General features: G+C 43.6%; 1 protein-coding gene across 20 annotated transcripts in view; it reads right to left on the minus strand.

Annotated features, from left to right (window-relative positions):
* LOC122543510 (gastrula zinc finger protein XlCGF26.1-like) overlaps positions 1 to 25,835 on the minus strand; it is a 37,065-nt gene that overhangs the window by 9,826 nt on the left and 1,404 nt on the right. For 5 of the 20 annotated variants that reach the window (XM_043682262.1, XM_043682261.1, XM_043682263.1 and 2 more), the window contains exon 3: positions 12,570 to 14,693. The exons of 12 other annotated variants lie outside the window; for them this stretch is intronic. In XM_043682262.1, coding sequence (XP_043538197.1) covers positions 12,689 to 14,374 — 1,686 coding nt within the window. In that variant the 5' untranslated portion in view covers positions 14,375 to 14,693 and the 3' untranslated portion in view covers positions 12,570 to 12,688. Of the gene's footprint in view, positions 1 to 6,397; positions 6,470 to 6,502; positions 6,532 to 12,569; positions 14,694 to 25,835 lie in introns of those variants that run through there. 3 more of the 20 variants (XR_006310075.1, XR_006310065.1, XR_006310066.1) reach the window with 2 other exon arrangements.

The raw sequence follows: 25,835 nt of genomic DNA on the forward strand, positions 1-25,835 counted from the left end.
ACACACCGGATCATCAACGCCACACTCACAGGAATCCGATTCACGAGAGAAGAAGAAGAAAAGGATAACCAACTCCCATTCCTAGACGTGAGGGTACAGAGAACACCAAACGGAGAATTCACCACAAAGGTACACAGGAAAGCCACACACACAGACTTAGTCCTGAACTATGAAAGCAACCACCCCAACACACAAAACGAAGTTGCATCAAGACACTATTCAAAAGGGCCACAACACACTGCAGCACACCAGAACTGCAAAAAGAGGAAGAGGAACACCCATACAAGGTATTCGCCAAAAACGGATACCCCCGCAATTTCATCAACAAATGCCTAAGAGAAAGACAACGGGACGAGGACATGCCGCAACCCAAAGGACTAGCCACACTACCATACATCAGGAGCATTTCAGAACTGACAGCCAGAATACTGCGACCACTAGGACTTATAACAGCACATGAACCAACAGCCATTCTCAGACAACAACTCACCAGAACGAAGGACCCGATACCCAGCATGAGCAAAACTAATGTAGTGTACAAAATCCCATGCAAGGACTGCACAAAACACTATATAGGACAAACAGGAAGACAGCTAACGATCCGCATCCATGAACACCAACTAGCCACGAAACGACACGGCCAGCTATCCTTAGTAGCCACACACTCAGACGACAAGCAACATGAATTCGACTGGGACAACACTACCATTATAGGGCAAGCCAAACAAAGAACAGCCAGGGAATTCCTAGAAGCATGGCACTCATCCACAAACTCCATCAACAATATACCTGCCACTACAGCGGACAGCTGAAACTGACAACCAGAAGCAGCAGGGACAGGCCACTGTAAATGCCGGAGGAAACACTACAGAAGCGCTTCACAGGAGGCTCCCAAGCACTGAGGATGTCACCTAGACAGGGGACGAAACGTTTGCAACAAAAATTTCCAGCTCGGTGAACAGAACCACAACAGATCTCACATCTGACCTGGTTCGTTGACATGCACCAAATCCAATATGGCCTCCACTCGAGTCGACCTACCTACATATTGAGTCAGGGATCCTTCCTGGACCACCTGACAAAGTCTGCTCCATCCAATCTATTTCCACTCAAGAGGTTCCAATCATTATTAGGAAGTTGAGGTCACCCACGACAGCAACCCTGTTACTTCTGCACCTTTCCAAAACCTGCCTCCCAATCTGTCCCTCTTTGCCTCGGTTGCTATTTGGAAGATCTTTAGAAAACTCCCAACAAAGTGACTGTTCCTTTTTGTTTCTGACTTCCACCCACAATGACTCAGCAGACAAACCCTCCCTGACCACCTCTCTTTCTGCAGCTGCTCTATTATCCATGATAAGCAATGGAATTCCCCCACCTCTTTTATCTCCCTCCCGAATCCTTTTGAAACACCTGAACGCTAGAACATCCAACAACCACTCTTACCTCTGTAATATGCAAGTCTCTGTAACGGCCACAACATCATAGCTCTAAGAACTAATCCATGTTCTAAGTTAACCACCCTTATTCCTGACATTTCTTGCCTTAAAATAGACAGACTTCAACCCATCACACTGACTGCAACTCTTTATTTTTTGTCACAGACTCCCTCACAGATATAGCCAGTAATGCGTCTGAGACAATTATATATACTGAATATAACCCATCAAAATTTTTGGAGAAAATTAAGGACAAAAATTCCTGTCTGTTTAGATAGAGCTTATTATGGCAATCATTCAATTTGAAAATTATGGAAGTGGCAGAACGATAAAGCACAACTGCTGTCTCATTGTTGAGACATGGATAAAAAACAGACTGAGGTGTTTGGTGGCAGGAGTAAACAATAGACAATAGGTGCAGGAGTAGGCCATTCTGCCCTTCAAGCCTGCACCACCGTTCAAAATGATCATGGCTGATCATCCTTAATCAGTATCCTTCCACTGTCCTCTGGGGCAGAGCATTCCACACAGCCACCACTCTCTGGGTGAAGAAGTTTCTCCTCATCTCTGTCCTAAATGGTCTACCCCGTATTTTTAAGCTGTGTCCTCTGGTTCGGCACTCACCCATCAGCGGAAACATGTTTGCATGCTTTGAGTAAATGTAATATATGTGTGTTGTCATGGGATAAGAGTAAGACTAAGAAATTTAAATGGAGCTATCTTTGTACATTGATGGTATATTTTTTAAAGGGGGGGGGGGGGGGGGAGGAGGGGAAGTGTGATGATGCTGTCACTTTTACAAGATTATTGTGCCATTTCTTTTTGATGAGCGGTCATGAAGGCTGAGTGTCTAGTTAAAAATGGAAGGGGATTCTCACAGTTCAGGTATTTTCTCATGTGTTTTAGCTAATGAGATGTGAGAATCTGAAGAGTTGCAAGCTTCAGTAAAGAATTCCCTTGACTTTCTTCTGAAATTTCTGTCTGGAAGTTGTCACACCTTATCTGTAAAAGACTGCTTGAATGTACTATTTTGCCAAAGGGTGTGTTTATGGGATGTTACTGTATTGGAGCAGTTAATTAGCAATAGTTACTGTTCTGGGTTGGTGAAGTTTTTCAGTGGTTAAAGTATTCGAAATTTCACTTTATTTTGTTTATGTTTCAATTTGCTTAAATGAATGGTTTTTACGTCAAGCCAAGTGGTTGACCAGATGCATCATACATGGAACACTCACTTCACATTTGCCTTTAAAATGAGAAAAAAAGTTAGGGACTAGGCTAATATCTTAAAATATTTTGAGGGGGTCATGCCTCATCCATAGCATGCATCATCAGAAAATTCCATCAATTTAACTCTAGCTCGAAGTTAATGCCAGTTATTGAATTCTTGAACTGGAAAGAGTGAAGAGGAAATTTATGAGGATTTTGTCAGGATTCAACGGTTTGAATTATATAGAAACTCTGGACAAGAGAGGACCTTTTTCTTTGGAGCAGCGGAATCTGAGGGGAGTCTTATAGAAATGTATAAGATCATGACAGACGTGGATCGGGCAAATGCACTCTGTCTTTTTCCCAGGGTTGAGGAATTAAGATCCCGAGGGCATCAGTTTAAGGTTAGAGCGGAAGGAATAAAAGGGAGCCCGAGGTGCAACTTTTTTTTTAACATAGAGGGTGGTACACATATGAAATGAACTGCCAGCGCAAGTGGTCAAGATGGGTACATTAATGACATTTAAGGCATTTGGACCAATACACAGATAAGAAAGGTTGAGAAGGATATGGGTCATTTGCAAGGAAATGGGGTTAGTGTGGATGAACATTTTGGTCCTGGATATGGAGGGACATTCTTATGAAGACAGGCACAATGAGTTGGGGAGTAATTAATGGACTTTAGAAGAATGAGATGCAACCTTATGGAATCATACAAGACATTAGAAGGCTTGACAGAAGAGATGTTAAGAGGTGATTTCTGATTGATGTAAAGTCTAGTATAAAAAATTAATGGGTCGTTCAATTAAGATGTTGATGATGGGGCATTTCTTCTTTTAGAGGATAGTTTATTTATGGAAATATTTATTTAAGTCACATGTAGAGGTTGAGTCCTTATTCAGAGCTACGATGGACAGATTATTAACCTGCTAGTGAATCATGTGTAATTGAGTGGGGTGGGGACAAGATGGAGTCAAAAAGTGTGGTGCTGGAAAAACACAGTCAGTCAGGCAGCATCGGAGGAGCAGGAGAGTAAAAATTCCGAGCATAAGCTCTTCATCAGGAATGTGAGTGGGAGTGGGCAAGGGGGCTGAGACATAAATAGGAGGGGGTAGGGCTGGGGGGGAAGTTAGCTAGGAATGTGATAGGTGGATGAAGGTGGGGGTTGCTGGTGAAAGGTCGGAGTGGAGCAGATAGGTGGGAAGGAAGATGGACAAGTAGGACAGTGCCAAATTGAAGGGATGGATCTGGGATAACGTGGGGTGAAGGGAGATGAAGGAACTGGTGAAATCGATATTGATTGCTTGTGGTTGGAGGATCCCAAGGCAGAACATGAGGTGCTCTTCCTTCAGTCATCAGGTGGGTAGGATTTAGCAGTGGAGGAGACACAGGACTTGCATGTCCTTGACGGAGTGGGAGAGGGAATTGAAGTGATCGGCCATAGTCCATTGGGGTTGTTTCCTGAGTGTGCCCCAGAGATGTTCTCTTAAACATTCTGCAAGTTGGCATGCTGTCTCCCAAATGTAGAGGTGATACTTTGACAGCAACGGACAGAATACATCCAACACTTCATCTATTATGTCCATTAGTCTCATGTAGTCTACTCTACATTGGGGAGACAGGGGACTTTTAAGTTAACCCCTATGCTGTCACTGTCACAGTAGTGATAGATGGATCATTTTAAGGGCTGCTTTACTTTCATTTGCAACTGGGTAGAGGATTTTTTTTTAGTAAGTTTGTAGATGACACCAAAATTGTTTTGTGTAGTGGACAATGAAGAAGGTTATCTCACAGTATAATGGGACCTTGATCATGTGAACCAATGGGCTGAGGAGTGACACTTGGAGTTTAATTAGATAAAGGTGAGGTTTTGCAGTTTGGGAAGGCAAACCAGGGCAGGATTTGCAGAGTTTGTATTAAAGCCCTGGTGAGTAATGCTGAGCAGAAACCTGGGCATGTGGGTGCATGGTTCCTTGAAAGCACAGTTTTTGCGAGTCAGGGCATTGAAGAAGGAGGTGGCATGCTTGCCTTCATTGCTCAGTGCATTGAGTATAGGAGTTGGAACGTCATGTTGTGGCTGTACAGAACAGTGGTGGGGCCATGTTTGGAATCGGTGTTCAATTCTGATCTCCATGCTATAGGAAAGATGTTGAACTTTGCATTCAGAATTTTTTTTTTTTAAACAAGGACGTAACCATGTTTGAGCTGCAGGGAGAGGCTGAATAGGCTGAGGTTATATCCTCGGTGAGTCAGAAGCTGAGGGGTGACTTTGAAGGGATGTATAAAATCATGAGGGGCATGGATAGGGTGTGTAGTCAAGGTCTTTTTCGCAGAGCAGAGGAGTACAAACTTGAAAGAGTAGGTTTAAGGTGAGAAGGGAATGATTTAAAAGGGAGCCGAGAAGCAACTGGTGGTGCTGTACGGAATGTGCTGACAGAGCAGGTGACAGATACAGGCACAATTATAACATTTAAAAAGCATCTAGATGTGTACATGAACAGGAAACTTTAAGAGGGATATGGGCCAAATGCTGGCAAATAGAACTACATCAGCTTAGGATACTTGGTTGGCAGAAACAAATTGCACCGAAGGGTCTGTTTCAATACTGTGTAACTGCATGATTCTATGACTCGCCTCAATTTAGGGGCTGTCGTATTCCTCTTTAAATCTACAACCATCACTTTCTCAATAAACAAACCTAGACCTCACAGCTTTTGCAAATAACTGTTTTGTGTCCAACCTCCCTCTCCCTTCCAATGTCCAACATCATGTCACATATCTTTCCAAAAACTCCAGATTTGTAAACCTCCCATCAAATTTATGCCATTTTATCAAAGCCACAAATAACATCCTGTGTGACTGTGACTTACATACACTGTCTCTTTTCAAGCTTTGCAGCCTTGGATAAGGTTGAGCACATCATTCTGCTCCACTACTTCTCCACTGTCACATAGCTGGGGGTAGAGGACTACACTCTCCTGTTTCCATTCTTCTCCAGCCCATAAGAACCAGGTCCCATTGGCAACATCTACCCCTCACATTCCCACTGTTACTTTTGGTGTTGCAAAAGAACCCAGTCTTGGCCTCCTCTTATTTCTTATCAACATTTTCTTACAATGACATTATTTGAAAATAATGTATGTTGTCACATGCCACTGAAAGCTCCTAGCTCTATATCATCACTACTTCTTCACAACTCTGTACTATTATTGAATGGTGGTGTTCTCTGATACTTCTACACATCCCCTGCTGGATATGTACTGAAAAGGTTGAAGACAATATTTTAATTCACTCCTGGCTCTGTCACTTTCCTTGGCAAGTGTCCAAAACTGAGCTAGACTTTTTGCAGACTTCGTGTCATGGTTCAACTTGAGATACATTTCTGACTCGGCTATGGGTCTCCAAACTAGTTTCCAGTCACACACTCCAGATTGTATCCCTGCCAATCTTAACGGTGGTGACCCAGGCTGAGGACTAAAGAACTCTTGGTAATTACATCCTCCGTCTTCAAAAACCTCACACGGGTAGGGGGTTGTGGCAGGGCTTGGGAGGTTACTTAATGGTCTGTCACTCTGTTGATGTCCCTCTATCTCCAGTATTCAGTGATTGACTGGACACCCTCAGCTACAGCGGTGAATGTTGAAAACAGTGTACCCAAAAAGCTGAATCTATGATTCCAGCCCAGTCTTTCAAGATCTTGGCTACATTCTCTCCCAATTAAAGATCTGAACAAAGCAAGAGTTGTTAGTCCTCACAGTCTTGATAAAGTCTATGCTGAACAGATTTCAGCTGTTGAGTATCCTTGTTGATGTTTCCCATGTTACCTGACCATCACACTCTCACTCCAATTCATTGATCACCTCATGCAAGGTCATGTCCAAGCGTGTACCTTAAAAGCAATCGTGAACAATAAAATATAAGAGTTACTTTTTAAACAGTGGAAGAACAACTTTCAGGGAAACATCAAGGGGTGTAACTAATATTCAGTCAAAGCAACAGCTGTACATGTGAAACACAGAAAAGATCACTTTTAATAGATCATAAGATGATAATTCATCAGTGAGCAATGATAATTGGTGACTTTGGATTGAACCTAAGCACAATCACAGGTTTCGAACAATTACAAGATAAAAAAAAATACAGCTTTAACTTGAAAAAAAACATAAATGATAAAACAAAAATCACACACACACACACACAAATGATTGCCAGCTGGGGAGGAGTACAATTTTGATTTTACGTCGTAAAACAGTACACATATTAAAATACACCTTTCATTTATTTTGTTATTAATGTCAAATGATTGCAAAAGAATCACCATTTCCACCATTTGGAGAGCAGAAATTTGGGTCATTAGTTCAGAGCTGCCTCCTCCTCGGGTCTTTTCTCACAAGCTGTGACTGTCTGATTTACACTGAAAGACTCAGTCAGTCAGCAATCAGATTTCACTGTGCTATGATAAAAGCTATGTCTATCTGAGCTACATTCACACACACTCACTCATTCAGATATGGAAGGGGATGGCCTAGTGCTATTATCACTAAACTATTCATCCAGGACACCCAGATAATGTTCTGGAGACTCACGTTTGAATGCCACCACAGCCAATGTTGGAATTTGAACACAATAAAATAAAACTGAAATTAGGTGTCTAATGATGACCATGAATCCACTGTTGATTGTCAGGAAAAAAAAACCCATCTGCTTCACTAATGTCCGTCAGGAAAGGAAGTCTGTCATCCTTACCTGGTCTGGCTTACACATGAGTCTACACCCACAGCAACATGGCTTACTCGCAATTGCCCTATGAAATAGCTTAGCAAGCCATTCAGTTGTTCCAACCACTACACGGTCTCACAGAAATGAAACTGGACAGACCACCTGGCATCGACCTGGGCACCGGAAAAGACAATGGTGGAAGAAGCTGCCAATCTTGCAAAGTCCTCGTCACTAACTTCTGGGGCTAGTGCCAAAACTGTGGGTGAGCTATCTCACAGACTAGTCAAGCAACAGCCTGATGTAATCATACTTACGGAACCATACCTTACTATGTCCCAGACACCACCCCATGATATGTCCTGTCAAACTGGCAGGACAGACCCAACAGAGTGATGTACAGATGGGACAGAGTTGCTCTGGGAATCATCAACATTGACACTGGACCCCATGAAGTCACATGGCTTCAGGTTAAACATGGGCAAGGAACCCGCCTGCTGATTACCATGTACTGCTCTCCCTCAACTGATGAATCAATACTACTCCATGTTGAACACTCAGAGGAAGAATTGATAAAGGCAAGGGCACAAAATGTACTCTGTGTGAGAAATTTCAACTTCCACCACCAAGAGTGGCTCAGCAGCAGTACTACTGATTGGGCTGGTCAGGTCCCAAGGGACATAGCTGCTAGACTGGTTCTGTGGTGAAGGAACCAACAAGAGGGAAAAGCATACATGACTTCACCCTTACCACTCTGCAGCTGCAGATGTAACTGTCCACAATAGTATCGATAACAACAACCATCACACAGTCCTTGTGAGACAAAAACCCACCTCCAAGCTGAGAATAATCTCCATCATGTTGTATGGCACTATCACTGTGCTAATTGGGACAGACTTTGTACAGATTGAGCAGCTTAAGACTGGACATCCATGAGGCACTGTTGACCATCAACAACAGAGCACAATCTGTAATGTCAAGTCTCCCACTCAAGCCATGGATTCCACCCTGGTTCAATGGAGAGTGCAGGAAGAGGTGTCAATCTGGTGAAGTCACCAAACAGAAATACTGCATGCCAAATAAAGCAGCAAGTGATAGAAAGAGCTAAGCAATCCCACAACCAAAGCAACAGATCTAAGCTCTACAGTCCTGCCACATCCAGTCATGAATGGTGGTGGACGATTAAACAACTCAGTGGAGGAGAAGGCTCCACACGTAACTTCATCCTCAGTGATGGATAAGCCCATTGCATCAGTGCAAAAGATAAGGTTGAAGCTTTTGCAGCAATCTTCAGCTGGAAGTGCCGAGTGGATGATCCATCTCGGCCTCCTCCAGTGTTCCTGAGCATTACAGATACCAGTCTTTAGCCAATTTGATTCACTCCACATGATAGCAAGAAACAGTCGTAGGCACTGGATACTGCAAAGGCTATGGGCCAAGATAGCATTCCAGCAATAGCACTGAAGACTTGTGCTGTAGAACTTGCTGCATCCCTCGCCAAGCTGTTCCAGCACAGTTACATCTACCTGACAATGTGAAACATTACCCAAATGTGTCCTGTACATAAAATGCAGGACAAATCCAGCTTGGCCAACTCCCATCCCATCAGTCTACTCTTGACCATCAATACAGTGATGGAAGGTGTCATCAACATTGCTATCAAGAAGAACCTGCTCAGTGACACTGCCAGGGCCACTCAGCCCCTGACCTCATTTCAGCAATGGTTCAAACATGGTTAGAAGAGCAGACTTCCAGAGGTGAGGTGACAATGACAGCCCTTGCCATCAAGGAGCTCTAGCGAAACTGGAACCGATGGGTATCAGAGGGCAAACTTTCCAGTGTTTCGAGTCATACCTGACATGTAAGAATATGGTTGTGTGGTTGTTGGAGGTCAGTCATCACAGTTCCGGACATCTGTACAAGAGTTCCTCAGGGTCGAGTCCTAGGCCCAACCACCTTCAGTTGCTTCATCAATGACCTTCCCTCTGTCATAAAGTCAGAAGTGGGGATGTTCGCCCATGGGTGCACCATGTTCAGTACCATTCGCAACTCTTCAGACAGTGAAACAGTCTGTGTATAAACCCAACAAGATCTGGACAATATCCTGGCTTGGGCAGACAACTGGCAAGTAACATTCGTGCCACACAAATGCCAGGCTATGACCATCACCAACAAGAGACAATCTAACCACTTACACTGGATATTCAATGGTGTTACCATCACTGAATCGCCCACTAGCAACATTCTGGGAGTTATCACTAATCAGAAACTCAACTGCACTCAATACATAAACACAGTAGCTACAAGAGCAGGTGAGAGGCTAGGAATACCTTGTGACTCCCCAAATTCAGCTCACTATCAACAAGGCACAAGTCAGGAGTGTGATGGAATACTCCCCTCTTGCCTGGATGAGTGGAGCCCCAACAACACTCAACAAGCTTGACACCATGCAGAACAAAGCACTCTGCTTGATTGGCACTGCATCCACAAGCATTCACTCTGTCCACCACTGACACTCAGTAGCAGCAGTGTGTACTATTTACAAGATGCACTGCAGAAATTCACAAAACATCCTCAGACAGCATTTTCCAAAGTAATGACCACTTCCATCTAGCAGGACAAAGGCAGCAGATATAAAAGAACACAACCATCCTCAAGTTCCCCTCCAAGCCAGTCACTGTCCGGACTTGGAAATATATTGCTTAATCCTTCACTGTCACTCGGTCAAAATCCTAAAATTCCCTCTGTAATGGCATTTGTGGGTCAACCCACAGCAGGTGGACTGCAGCGATTCAAGAAGGCAGCTCCCCACAAAGTTCTCAAAGGCAACTAGGGACAGGCAATAAATTCTGGCTAGCCAGCAATGCCCATATCCCACAAAAGGAATAATTTTTTTAAAAACTCAGTCATTCATTGGGTCTTACTGAAGAACTACTTAAATTTATAGAGATTTTCACATAACGTGTTCCAAGCAGTTTCATAGATTACTAAGGACATAGTTGTTCAGAAGACCAAAATCTTGTCCAAAAAGATGGATTAAAATAATGTAGGAAAGGAGGAAAGTGAAGTGGAAAAGTGGAGAGGTTCAAACAGGAAATATCAGACCTTAGGGTCCAGGCAGCTAAAGGCACTGTCAATTTTGATTTTATCCATTAATGATATAGATGCAGGAACAGAGGAAATTCTGGCTAAGTTTGCAGATGATACATAGATAGGTAGAGGGACAGATAGTACTGAGGAGGCAAGGAAGCTGCAGAAGGATGTGTACTAGTTAGGACAGTGGGCAAACAACTGGCAGATGGAGTACAATGTGGCAAAGTATGAGGTAATGCACTTTGATAGGAAGAATAGAGGCATGGACTATTTTCTAAATGGGAAGAAAATTCAGAAACTTGAATCACAAAAAGACTTGGGAGTTCTAATCCAGCATTCTCTCAAGATAAACTCACAGGTTGAGTCAGTAGTTAGGAAGACAAATGCAACGTTGGCATTTATTTTGAGAGGACCTGAATATGAAAGCAGGGAGGCTCTCTAAGGATTTGGTCAGACCACATTTAGAATGCTATGTGCAGTTTTGAGCCCCATACCTCAGGAAGGATGCACTGGCCCTGGCATGAGTTCAGAGGATTCGACAAGAATGGTCCCAGGCATGAAAAACTGTACATATGATGAACATTTGAGGACACAGGGTGCATACTCAATGGAGTTCAGAAGGATGAGGGGGGGAATCTAACTGAAACTTACAAAATACTGAATGGTCTTGACAGAGTGGAAGTTGGGAAGATGTTTCCATTGGTAGGAGAGACTAGGACCCAAGGGCACAATGTTAGAGTCAAAAAAAGGCCTTTTAGAATGGAGATGAGCAGAAACATTGTCAAAAAGAGAGAGTGGTGAATCTATAGAATTCATTGCCACAACAGCCTGTGGAGGCCAGGTCATTGAGTATATTTAAGATGGAAATAGATAGGTCTCGATTGTCAAGGGGATTAAGATTACAGGGAGAAAGAGGAAAAATGGGGTTGAGATATGTACCAAGTACAGGGAAAGTGGGCTTGCATGGATGGACATTTTGGTCGGCATGGCCCAGTTTGGGCGAAAGGGCCTGTATCCATGCCGAAGGACTCTATGAGAAACATATCAGTCATGATTGAATTGCGAAGCAGACTTGATGGGCTGAATGGCCTAATTTCTGCTCCTACACCTTATGATTGTGAATGAAAGGCATCCGGTAATTATGCTCTACCTATGTGGCTCTGATATCCCAGGTTCAGGATCAATTCTGAACATCAGGCTGCAGTTTGCTGTCCTGGTTCCAGAGGAATACAATTCTATAAATAAACATCTTGGCATATCTCTATTTATTGATATCGTAAAATGTGAGGACCAGTTGATTCCTTTGTAAACATGGAGATTGACTTGTACACAATATCCACCATGATTCAATGATACAATAAGAACATGCTTTGATATTTAAGAAAGGAGAAATCAGGAACTTTGGTTCCTCTTCACTGCACAGCTGTACCTGAACAGGCTGTCTTTTACCCTGGTTCTTATTGAATGAACATTTTCCTCTGGCCAGTCACAGCCTATTTGAGTGATTCTCATCTCACTGATCCACATATGGTCTGTGTATTCATTGTTCTTGTTTTCCTCGAATCTCAAGACCGCTACGCCCTGTTGTCATTTAACTCACACATGTCCCTGTAAACGCTTTCACAACATTTTACATATTTGTTAGTTTTTAGCTGCAATAAGCTCCCAGGGTGCTTCTACCTTAGTACCTTTTCTAGTTTGTTGTGGTTCTGTTTGCCGAGCTGGGAATTTGTGTTGCAGACGTTTCGTCCCCTGTCTAGGTGACATCCTCAGTGCTTGGGAGCCTGCTGTGAAGCGCTTCTGTGATCTTTCCTCCGGCATTTATAGTGGTTTGTCTCTGCCGCTTGCGGTTGTCAGTTCCAGCTGTCCGCTGCAGTGGCCGGTATATTGGGTCCAGGTCGATGTGCTTATTGATTGAATCTGTGGATGAGTGCCATGCCTCTAGGAATTCCCTGGCTGTTCTCTGTTTGGCTTGTCCTATAATAGTAGTGTTGTCCCAGTCGAACTCATGTTGCTTGTCATCTGAGTGTGTGGCTACTAAGGATAGCTGGTCGTGTCGTTTCGTGGCTAGTTGGTGTTCATGGATGCGGACTGTTAGCTGTCTTCCTGTTTGTCCTATATAGTGTTTTGTGCAGTCCTTGCATGGGATGTTGTACACTACATTGGTTTTGCTCATGTTTTATTTCAGAAATATTCTGAATCCAAAGTAGAAAGGTGAATTCCTAATTATTCAAACCCTACAGACTGTGAACTCGCTGGTGTCTCACCAGGTCAGATGACCGCTTGAACCCAGTCCCGCAGTGAGAACACTGGAATGGTTTCTCTTCGGTGTGAACACGTTGATGAGACATCAGGTCCCTGGCCATTTTAAAGCATTTCCCACAGTCTGGGCATTTAAAAGGTCTCTCTTCGGTATGAACTCGCTGATGTCTCAGCAAAGTCTGTTTGTTTTTAAAATTCTTCTCACACTGAGAACATTTAAACGGTCTCACAACAACATGAACGCTCTTGTGTGATTGCAGGTTGGATGAACAAGAAAATTTCCTCCCACACTCGGAGCAGCTGAATGGTTTCTCCCCAGTGTGAAGTCGCTGGTGTCTTAGCAGGTGAGATGATCTGCTGAACCCAGTCCCACAGTGAGAGCATGTGAATGGTTTCTCACCAGTATGAACACGTTGGTGGACTGTCAGTTCCCATGCACTTTTATACTGCTTCCGACAGTCTGGGCATTTGAAAGGTCTCTCTTCACTGTGAACCCGCTGGTGTGTCAGCAGATGGGTTGACTGAATGAATCCCTTCCCACACAACGTGCAGATGAATGGTCTCTCCCCAGTGTGAATTCGCTGGTGCACCTGAAGATCATTGCTGCTTTTGAAGCTCTTCTCACAGTCTGGGCATTTGAAAGGTCTCTCATCACTGTGAACCCGCTGGTGTGTCAGCAGATGGGTGGACTGAGTAAATCCCTTCCCACAAACTGAGCAGACGAATGGCCTCTCCCCAGTGTGAATTCGCTGATGTAACTGAAGGCCATTGCTGCTTTTAAAGCTCTTCTCACAGTCCGAACATTTAAAAGGTTTTTCTGTCGTGTGTACTCGCTGGTGGGTGAGTAGGTGCGTCGACTGAGTGAATCCCTTCCCACACACTAAGCAGACGAATGGCCTCTCCCCAGTGTGAAGTCGCTGGTGTGCAGTGAGTTCAGATGAACGCTTGAACCCAGTCCCACAGTGAGAGCACCTGAATGGTCTCTCATCGGTATGAACACGTTGGTGCACTGTCAGTATCCATGCACTTTTATATTGCTGTCCACAGTCTGGGCACTTAAAAGGCCTCTCTTCGCTGTGAATTCTCTGGTGCTTTAGGAGGTGAGTAGACTGAGTAAATCCCTTGCCACACACTGAGCAGATAAATGGTCTCTCCCCAGTGTGTATTCGTTGATGTACCCGAAGATCATTGCTGCTTTTAAAGCTCTTCTCACAATCTGAACATGTGTAGGGTCTCTCCTTAGTGTGAACTTGCTGGTGTTTCAGTAGGTGGGATGACTGAGTGAATCGCATCCCACACTCCGAGCAGATGAATGGCCTGTTCACAGTGTGAACTCGCTGGTGTCCCCGCAGGTGAGAGGAGTGCTTGAACCTGATGCCACAATGAGAGCACCTGAATGGTCTCTCATCGGTGTGAACTAGTTTATGCGATGCCAATTCCCACGCATGTTTATAGTGCTTTCCACAGACTGTACATTTAAAAGGTTTCTCATCACTGTGAACTTGCTGATGCGCCAGAAGTTTGAATGAGGCAGTGAACCCCTTCCCACATACTGAGCAGGTAAATGGTCTCTCACCAGTGTGGCTGCGTTGATGTATTTCCAGCTCAGATTGGAATCTGAATCTCTTGCCACACTCTCCACATTCCCAAGGCTTCTCCATGCTGCAGCTGTCCTTGTGAATCTACAGGTTGAAGCCGCACACGCATAACACTCTGCTGTGAACAGTGTGTTTTTTCTCCCCAGTCTGATACTCTTTCCACAGTAGGTTCACCAGAACCAATAGGTTCTCTCTCGGTTGGGTCTGTGTCTCAGTGTCTTTCCACTTACATTAATGTTCAAAATATTTTCCTTCATACAGAACATATAAATATTTCTGCTTCCATATTCAAAGGGTGTTAATATTTATCAAGTTATTTTATGTGATCTCAACATAATGTTTGGTTAGAGTTCCAATATGTAAATCTTTCTCTTCAAATGTCCTGCAAAAGGAATTGACAGATTTCATCACTGTCAGAATCGGATAGAAATTCAGAAAATTCTAGTCTCTATAGACCAAATGCCAGCCCCACTGATTCTCACTCCTTCCTGCACTTCAATGGCAAAGTGTTGGTCAACTGTTTCCAAACCTTTTAACAACCCGCACACCAAGATATATTGCTATGTATCATTAATGAAACATTAATCTGAAACACCTCGACTGACCAGACATGACAGATGTCAGTCTTTTATACTGAACCTGACTGTGGAGAGAGGGTATGAACAATTATGAAGGGAGTTTCTTCAAAGCATGGTAGACTAATTAGGAATGTTTGAGGAGAAAGTGAGGTCTGCAGATGCTGGAGATCAGACCTGAAAATGTGTTGCTGGAAAAGAACAGCAGGTCAGGCAGCATCCAGGGAACAGGAGAATCGACGTTTCGGGCATAAGCCCTTCTTCATTCCTGAAGAAGGGCTTATGCCCGAAACGTCGATTCTCCTGTTCCCTGGATGCTGCCTGACCTGCTGCGCTTTTCCAGCAACACATTTTCAGCTCTAATTAGGAATGTTAGGTCACATGGGATTCAGGTTTTGCCAATTGGATACATAGTTGGCTTAACAGCAGGAGACAGACAGTGATGGTGGCGGGTTGTTTTGCAGACTGGAGGCCTGTCACCAGCAGTGTCCTACAGGAATTGGTTCTGGGTCCTCTTTTGTTTCTCAGTTATATAAGTGATTTGGATGAAAATACAGAAGGCATGATTAGTAAGTTTGCAGATGACACAAAAATTGCTGGCATCGTAGGGAGTGAAGAAGGTTTTCTAAGATTACAAAGGGATCTTGCTCAAATGGGTTAACGGGCTGAGAAATGGTAGATGGAGCTCAGTCTGGATACAAGTGAGGCTTTACATTTTGCTACAACAAACAGGGGCAGGACTTATACAATTAATAATAGGCCCTAGGGTAATGCAGTGGAACAGAGGGATCTCAGGGCTCAGGTACATTATTTTTTGACATTTGTGTCACATATAGACAGGATGGTTAAAAAGGTGTTTAGCGCACTTGCCTCCATTGCCCATACCTTTAAGTATATGAGTTGGAAAGTCATGTTGTAGTTGTACAGGATGTTGGTGGGGCCACATCTGGAGCATTGTGTCCAGTTCTGGTTGCTCAGTTATAGCAAGGCTGTTATCAAGCTAGAGGGGGTTCAGGAGAGATTTACCTTGATGCTGCTGGATATGGAAGGTTTCAATTAGAAGGCTGACAGGCTGTGACTTCTTTCACTGGGGCATAGGAGATTGAGAGGTGACTTTATAAACCCATGAGGGTACAGATTGGATTTATAGTAGGTGTCTTTTCTCTAGGATTGAGGAATTTTAAGACAAGAGGGCAGATTTTTAAGGTGAGAAGAGAGATTCAAAACAGACAAGTGGGCATTTTTTTATTTTTACACAGAAGATGGTTTACCTGTGGAATAAACTTCCTGAAAAAGTGATGGATGTGGGCACAATTGTAATATTAAAAAGACTGAGATAAGTACATGAATAAGAAAGGTTTGGAGCGATATGGGCCAGGAGCAGGCAGATGGGATTAGTTTAGTTTGGGATTATTATCAGCATAAATTTGTTAGACTGACAGGTCTGTTTTCTTATGAAAACAGAGTGCCATGTGAGTCTGATGATCAATGATTAACATTATATCTGGGCCTCAGGGAAATAGATTTGCAGGCCTTTGGGGACTGGGAAAGGGGGAATGAGACACATGGGAATGTGCTACAGATAGTCAGCTTTGATTTGATGTGTGAATGACCTCTTAATTTCTCAGAATGCATCTCTTTTGGACCTGTTTAATCTGTTCTGAGAACTTAAACCCTGAAGCCAAGCTATCATTTCGGTAAACGTGCTCTGTGCTCCCAGCACCTATTGAGGACAATGTAGGTGTTCCTTCCAAATTGAACACATGTTACATGGATGGTTTAACCAGGATTGTGAATATCTCCGAATTCTTACAGCCATACCAAAGATGAACATTTCCCCCCTCAGACTGGAAATATAAACAAATTTCCTTCCAAAGATAATGGGTGGTGATATTCATATCCTATAAGATGTGATTACAAAATTGTCTTAGTTTCAGTTTGCTGTGACAAAGGAAAGCAATAGATGCACTACTTTCCCAAAAACACTGAATATTATCCACCCAGGCCTTAACATCAACATTATCCCACTAGGCCTTAAGAGCAACTGACCAACATTATCCACCCAGGTCCCAAAATCAAGCTATGACCATTATTCAACTAGACCCCAATATCAACCTGTTCAGACCCGAATATCAAACTGCGAACATTACCCCACAAGACCCCAAAATCAAACTGTGAACATTATCCACCCAGGCCCTAAATCAACCTAGAGAAGGGCTCATGCCCGAAATGTCGATTCTCCTGCTCCTTGGATGCTGCCTGACGTGCTGTGCTTTTCCAGCAACACATGTTCAGCCCTAATATCAACCTACCAACATTATCCTACCAGGCCCCAAAAAAACCTCTGACAATTATCCCATTAGGCTGCAATGTCAACACATACAAACCCGAATATCAAACTGCGAACCATACCGCACCGGAACCCAATATCAAATGACAAACATTATCCCGTCAGGGCCCCATATCAAACTGTGAATGTTATCCCACCAGACCACAATATCAAAATGCAAACATTTTCCCATCAAACCCCAACATTAAGCTGTAAAAAATTATCGCCCCACGCTACGATATCAAACAATGAACATTATCGCACCAGGTCCCAATATTAAACTGCAAACCTTATCCCATCAGACCCCAATGTCAACCTGCAAACCTTACTCCACTAGACACCGACATCAAACTGCAAACCTTATCTCCCCAGACCTTAATAGCAAAATTGAGCCTTATCCCACGAGACCCTAATATCAAACAGCAAAAATTATCCAACCAGGTCCCAAAATCAACTTAAGACCATTATCCCACTAGGCCCCAATATCAAATTGAAAACCTTATCCCACCAGACCCCAATAACATATTGCAAGCATTATCCCTCTAGGCTAAAGTCAAACTGCGAACCTTATCCCACCAGACCCTGATATTAAATTGCGAACCTTTTTTCACCTGACCCTAATATCAAACTGGAAGACTTATCTCACCAGGCCCAAATATTAAAGAGTGATCCTTATTCCGCAAAACCCCAATATTAAACTGCAAACCGATCCCACTCGACTCCAAAAGCAAACTGCGAACATTATCCCAGCAGACCCCAATATCAACTGATAACATTATCATCCCCAGGTCCCAACATCAAACGGCGAGCATTATCCCACCAATCAGGCCCCAATAATACAGTGTGAAACTTATCCCGACAGATCCCAATATTCAAGTGTGAACTTTAGCCCACGAGGCCCCAATATTAAATAGCGAACCATATCCCGCAGACCCCAATATCAAACTATGAACATTATCCCAGCAGACCCCAATAACAAACGCAAACACTAGCCCACTAGACCCCTACAACAAAATGCGAACTTTATCCTACCAGGCCCCAATATCAAACTGCAAGTCTTACCCCAACAGACCCCAATATCAAACTGGAAGCCTTATCCCACCAGACCCCAATATTAAACAGTGAACCCTATCTTGCAAGACCCCAACATTAAACTGTGAACTCATCCCACCAGACCCCAAATATTAAACTGAGAACATTATCCTGTCAGACACCAAAATCAAACAGCGAACTTTATCCCAACAGGCCCCAATATCAAACTGCGAGCTGTATTCCAACAGACCCCAATATCAAACTGTGAGCCTTTTTCCAGCAGACCCCAGTATCAAACTGCTAGACTTATCCAATCAGACTCTGATATTAAACAGTGGATCTCTTTCCACCGGACCCCCGATGTCTTATCCCACTAGGCCCAAATATAAAAAGAGTGGACCTTACACCACCGGACCCCAATATTAAACCTCGAACCCTATCCTGCAAGACACCAAAATCAAATTGCAATTGTTATCCCACCAGACCCCAATATCAAACAGCATACATTGCCCCACCAGGCCCCAATATCAGCTGACCAACATTATCCCACCAGGTCCCAAAAACAACCTACAGCCATTACCCATTAGGCCCCAACATGAACCTGTACAAGCCCGAATATCAAACTGCGAATATTATCTAGCCAGAACCCAATATGATACTGAGAATATTATTCCACCAGACCCCAGTATCAAACTGGAAACCTTATCCCACCAGGCTCAAATATTAAACAGTGAACCATATCCCACCAAACCCCAATATTAAACTGCGAACCCATCTGATCAGACACCAAAATCAAACTGCAAACATCCCAGCAGACTCCAATATCAAACTGGTAACATTATCACTCCACATCCCAACATCAAACTGTGAGCATTATCCCACCAATCACCAATATCAAACTGAAAGCCTTGACCAACCAGGCTCCAATATTAAAGAGTGAATCTTATCCCGCCAGACCCCAATATTCAAGTGCGAGCCTTAACCCCCAGGCCCCAACATTAAATTGCAAACCATATCCCAGCAGACCCCAATATCAAACTGCGAACATTCTCCCAGCAAACCCTAATATCAAACTGCGAGCCTTTTCCCACCAGACTCCAATATCAAACTGGAAATGTTATCCCACCAGACCCAAATATTAAAGAGCGAACCTTATTCCGCCAAACGCCAATATTAAACTGCAAATCCTATCCTGACAGACCCCCATATGAAACTGCAAACCTCATCCCGTCAGATGCCAATATTAAACTGTGAACCCATCCCAAGAGACTCCAATATTGAACTGTGAACATTATCCCACCAGATCCCAATATTAAACTGGGATCCTTATCCCATCAGACTCCAACATCAAACTCCGAACCTCATTGCACCAGACCCCAATGTCAAATTGGAAGCCTTATCTAACCAGGCCCAAATACTAAAACTGAACCCTATCCTGCCAGACCCAAATATGAAACTGTGAACCCATCCCACCAGACCCCAAAATCAAACTGCAAACATAATTCCCCAATATCAAACTGTGAACCTGATCTCACCAGATCTTAATATCAGGCTGTGAACCTTATCCCACTAGAATCCAATATCAAACTGCAGACATTGCACCACCAGGCCACAATATCAGCCGACCAACATTATTCCACCAGGTCCCAAAATCAACCTACGACCATTATCTCACTAGGCCCCAACATGAACTTGTAAAAGCCCAAATATCAAACTGTAAACATTATCCCACCAGACCCCAACATCAAACTGTGAACATTATGCCACCAGGTCCTAACATCAAACTGCGAATCTTATCCTGCCAGGCCCCAATATCAGATTGCGAGCCTTCTATCCCCAGACTCCAATATTAAACTGGAAACCTTAACCCACCAGACCCCAATATGAAACTGCAAACCCTATCCTGCCAGATCCCAGTATTAAACAGTGAACCCTATCCCACCAGAACCCAATACAAACTGCAAACCCATCCCACTGGACTCCAAAATCAAACTGTGAACATTATTCTACCAGGCCCCAATTTCAAACTGCAAACATTATCGCAGCAGACAACAATATCAAATAGGTAACATCACCACCCCTGGTCCCAACATCAAATGCGAGCATTATCCCACCAATCACAAATATCAAACTGAAAGCCTAGTCCAACCAGGCCCCAATATTAAAGTGCGAAACTTATCCCGACAGAATGCAATATTCAAGTGCGAATCTTAGCTCACAGGCCCCAATATTAAATTGCGAACCGTATCCCAGCAGACCCCAATATCAAACTGTGACTATTATCCCCGCAGATCCTAATTTCAAACTGTGAACATTATCCCAGCAGACCACAACGCTAAACGGCGAACATTATCCCAGCCGATGCCAATATTATACTGGGAATATTATACCACCAGACCCCAACATCAAACTGCGAGCCTTATTCAACCAGACCCCAATATCACCGTAGAAGCCTTATCCCACCAGGCCCAAATATTAAAGAGTGAACCTTACCTCACCAGATCCCAATATTAAACTGCAAATCCTATCCTGCCAGATCCCAAAGTTAAACTGAAAACATTATCCCACCAGTCCCCAAAATCAAACATTATCCCAACAGACGCCAATATCAAACTGCAAATCTGTTCCCACTAGACCCCAAATATCAAACATTGTCCCACCAGGGCCCACTATCAGCCTACCAACATTATCAACATCTCGGGCATAAGCCCTTCTTCAGGAATCCTGAAGAAGGGCTTATGCCCGAAACGTCGATTTTCCTGCTCCTTGGATGCTGCCTGACCTGCTGCGCTTTTCCAGCAACACATTTTTCAGCTCTGATCTCCAGCATCTGCAGTCCTCACTTTCTCCTACCAACATTATCACCCCAGGTCCCAACATCAAACTGCGAAACATATCCCACCAGACCCCAAAATTCAAGTCGGCAGAATTGGATGCTGCAGATGCTGGAGATTAGAGTCAAGATTAGGAGTGGTGCTGGAAAAGCATAGCAGGCCAGGCAACATCCAAGAAGGAGGAAAATTAATATTTCGGGCAAAAGACCTTCAATTTTCTTTCTCCTTGCATGCTGCCTGACCGGCTGTGCTTTTCCAGCACCACTCTAATCTTGACCTCAATATTCAAGTGCAAACCTTATCCCACAAGACGCAAATAATAAATTGTGAAGCATATCCCACCAGACCCCAGTATTAAACTGATAACTAAATCCCACTAGACCCCACTATCAAACTGCAAACAGTCTCCCAGCAGACTCCAATATCAAACTGTGAACTTTATCCAACCAGGCCCCAATATAAAAAAGTGAACATTGTCTCATCAGTCCACAACAACGAACTGAAAGCCTTATCCCAACAGTCCCGAATATTAAAGTGTGAACCTTATCCCGCCAAACTCCACTAAGAAACTGCAGACATTATCCTATCAAGTGCCAATATCAAACTGCGAACATTATCCATTCAGGCCCTACCAACATTATCCCACCAGGGCCTAAAATCAACCTATGACAATTATTCCATTAGGCCCCAATATCAACATGTACAGGCCTGAATATCAAACTGTGAACATTATCCCACCAGACCACAAAATCCACCTGCGAACACTGTCCCACCAGAACCCAATATCACATGGCAAACATTATCCCACCGGACCCCAATATGATACTGGAAACATTATCCCAACAGATCCCAATATCTAACTGTGAACATTGTCCCACCAGTCCACAGGAGTCCCAAATATTAAAGTGCGAACCTTATTGCGCCAGACCCCACTAAGAAACTGTGAACCTTATTGCACAAGGCCCCAATATCAGACTGCAAGCCTTATCCTACCAGACGCCGATATTAAACTGATAACCATATCCCACAAGGCCCCAAAATCAAACTGCAAACATTATCCCAGCAGACCCCAATGTCAAACTGCGAAACTTATCCAACTAAGCCCCAAATATTGTATCACCAGTCTCCAACATCAAACTGCAAGCCTAATCCCAACAGTCCCAAATATTAAAGTGCGAACCTTATCCCGCCAGATCCCAAAATCAACGTACGACTATTATCCCATTAGGCCCCAATATCAACATACAGGCCCGAATATCAAACTACGAACATTACCTCACCAGACTACAAAATCCACCTGCCCACAGAATCCAACATCAAACGGCAAACATTATTCCCCCAAGCCTCCATATCAAACTGCAAATGTTATGCCAACAGGCCTCAATGTCAAAATGCAAATATTATCCCATCAAACCCCAACATCAAACTGTTTTTTAAAAAAAAAAATCGCTCCAGGCTAAAATATCAAACTACAAACATTATCCCACCAGGCTACAATACCAAACTGGGAACATTAACTCACCAGGTCCCAACATTAAACTCTGAGCCTTATCCTACCAGACTCGGGTACCAAACTGCAAATATTATTCCACTAGACCCCAATATCAAACTGCAAACATTATCCCACTAGACCCCAACATCAAACTGCTAATCTAATTCAACCAGACCGCAATATCACCCTGGAAGCTTTATCCCACCAGACCCAAATATTAAAGAGTGAATTCATCCCACCAGACCCCAAAATCAAACTGTGAACGTTATCCTGCCAGACACCAATATCAAACTGCGAATCTGTTCCCAGTAGACCCCAAATATCAAACATTGTCCCACCAGGCCCTAATATCAGCCACCTCACATTATCACCCCAGGTACCAACATCAAACTACGAACATTATCCCATCAGGCACCGAATTCAAACTGAAAGTCTTGTCCAACCAGACCCCAATAGTAAAGTGCAAAACATATCCCGCCAGACCCCAATATTCAAGTTGGCAGAAATGGGTGCTGCAGGTGCTGGAGATTAGAGTCAAGATTAGAGTGGTGCTGGAAAAGCACAGCGGGTAAGGCAGCATCCGAGGAGGAGGAAAATCGACTTTTTGGGCAGAAGCCCTTTGGCTTTTGCCTGGAACGTCGATTTTCCTCCTCCTTGGATCTGGTGGGATAAATGTAGGTACATTGATATTAGGGCCTGGATGTATAATGTTCACAGGTTGATACTGGGGCCTTATCCAACCAGGCCCCAATATAAAAGCGAACATTGTCCCACCAGTCCACAATAACAAACTGAAAACCTTATCCCAACAGTCCCGAATATTAAAGTGCGAACCTTATCCCGCCAGAGCCCACTAAGAAACTGCAGACATTATCCTACCAGGCACCAATATCAAACTGCGAATATTATCCACCCAGGCCCTAATATCAACCTACCAACATTATCCCACCAGGCCCCAAAATCAAGCTACGACAATTATTCCATTAGGTCCCAATACCAACATATACAGGTCTGAATATCAAGCTGCAAGTAATATCCCACCAGACCCCAATATCAAGCTATGAACCTCAACCCAACAGGCCCCAATATCAAATTGCAAACATTATCCCTGCAATACCTGATACCCTTGCAATAGGAAAGGTGCTGTTAAAATTGACAGGCTTCAGAAAATATTTATAAGCATGTTGGTAGGTTTGAGCTGAAAGAGGCTGAATCGGCTATGGCTATTTACCCTGGAGCGTCAGAGGCTGAGTGGTGATCTTATAGAGATTTATACAATCATCTATTTTCCCTGAACTGTCAGAGTCGAAGAGGTGACCTTACGTAGGTTTACAAATCACAAGGGGCATGGATAGGGTAAACAGACAAGGTCTTTTCCCTGGAGTGGGGGAGTCCAGACTACAGGGCATCGGTTTAAGGTGAGAGGGGAAAGATTTAAAAGGGACATAGGGGGCAACTGTTTCATGCAGAGGTGGTGCATTGGAGGATCTGAAACCTGAGTCGAGGCTGAGGTAACTAGTTGTTGTCAGGGACAACCACTTTACAGGTGCTCTTAATAACGTAGGCAGCAACAAGATGGCTTCTCAATGCAAATAACATGACAAAACAGCTTCTATTCTTTTTTTTCTGTACACTACCACCTAAGTGCCAAAACAGCTTCTAGGCTGCAAATTGACAATTCTGCTAAAGCTGCATAAAATGGCTGTTAACGAGTTTTGTGAAGATTTGTAGCTCAGGTTATTTGCAGCTTAAAAATGGCTTTTAAGTTACTAACTGCTAATTCTGCTATTGCTGCATAAGTGATTAACCACAATCTGCTTCAATAGAGATTAGAAGACAATGCTGCCTTTAAAGCATAGAAATAATTAGACGAGACAAGACATTACTGGCCATCCTAACTGACCTTCAGTTGCAGGTGCAATGGCTTGGTTAGTGAGTTCAGGATAGCCTGAGTGGTGGAAAATGAAGTTGGTTTCCAGGAAATATCATTGGACCACATAACTATCAAATAAGGCAGTATCGTGTATTAATTAGTAATTGTTTGAATGTACTATGAGGTTGCCTGTACCCTTCTTTAAAAAGGGAATAAGAATGTGTGTTTTAAGCCATGTGCGCAGCTCCACCAAGGAACAAGGAAGTACGCAACCTCTATTTCTGGATGCACTGTGCCCGGCCATATGAAAAGTAAAGAGTAAAGTTTTAACAGTCAGACGATTGGGAGTGTTTATTCACTGATTGCAGAACAGAGATTCCCCACCGGGGGGATCCAGATCTTCACATGGAATGAACTGCCAGAGAAAGTGGTGGAGGGTAGTACAATGACAACATCTAAAAGCCATTTAGATGGATGAATATGAACAGGAAGGGTTGAGGGAGAGATGGGCCAAATGCTGGAAAATGGGTCTAGGTTAATTTGGGATATCTGATCAGCATAAATGAGTTGGACCAAAAGGGCTTGTTTCCGTGCTGTCCATTTCTATGAATCTATGAGTGTTAGAAGCCAACATCAAATGTCACTATAATCTTGCCTTTGCTGTATAGTAGATAAAGAAAACTTAGGAAATAGGATGCAGTATAGTAAAGATGCCAAGTTACAGAGATCATGACAACATGATCAAGCGTAGGAGTAGGCAATTCAGCTCCTTGAGCATGTTCAGTTGTTTGATAAACTCATGGCTGATCTCACCTTGATCTCAACTCTAATTTCCTGCCCACTCCCATAATCTTTCAACTCATTCTCATTAAAACTCAGTTCTCTCTCTTCCTTATGTTTACTCAATGTCCTAGCATCCACCAGATCTTGGGGTAGTAATTACTCATGGGTGGCATGGCGGTTTGCACTGCTGCCTTACAGCGCCAGGGATCCGGGTTCAATTCCCACCTCGGGCAACTGTCTGTGTGGAGTTTGCACATTTTCCATGTGTCTGCGTGGGTTTCCACCAGGTGCTCCGGTTTCCTCCCACAGTCCAAAGATGTGCAGGTTAGAGTGAATTGGCCATGCTAAAATGTCCATAGTGTTGGGTGTAGGGGAATGGATCTGGTTGAGGGTTACTCTTCGGAGGGTCAGTGTGGACTTGTTGGGCCGAAAGGGCCTGTTTCCACACTGTAGGGAATCTAATCTAATCATCTATTTTAAATCTGTTAGCCCTTATCCTAAAATTATGACCAAATGATCCAGTTGCCTCCTTTCTCGATCCCTGATCAACTTTGTCAATCTCATTATTCCCCAGAGCTGAAAATGTGTTGCTGGAAAAGCGCAGCA

This window comes from Chiloscyllium plagiosum, chromosome 44, assembly GCF_004010195.1.
Source record: "Chiloscyllium plagiosum isolate BGI_BamShark_2017 chromosome 44, ASM401019v2, whole genome shotgun sequence".
Lineage (NCBI taxonomy): Eukaryota > Metazoa > Chordata > Chondrichthyes > Orectolobiformes > Hemiscylliidae > Chiloscyllium > Chiloscyllium plagiosum.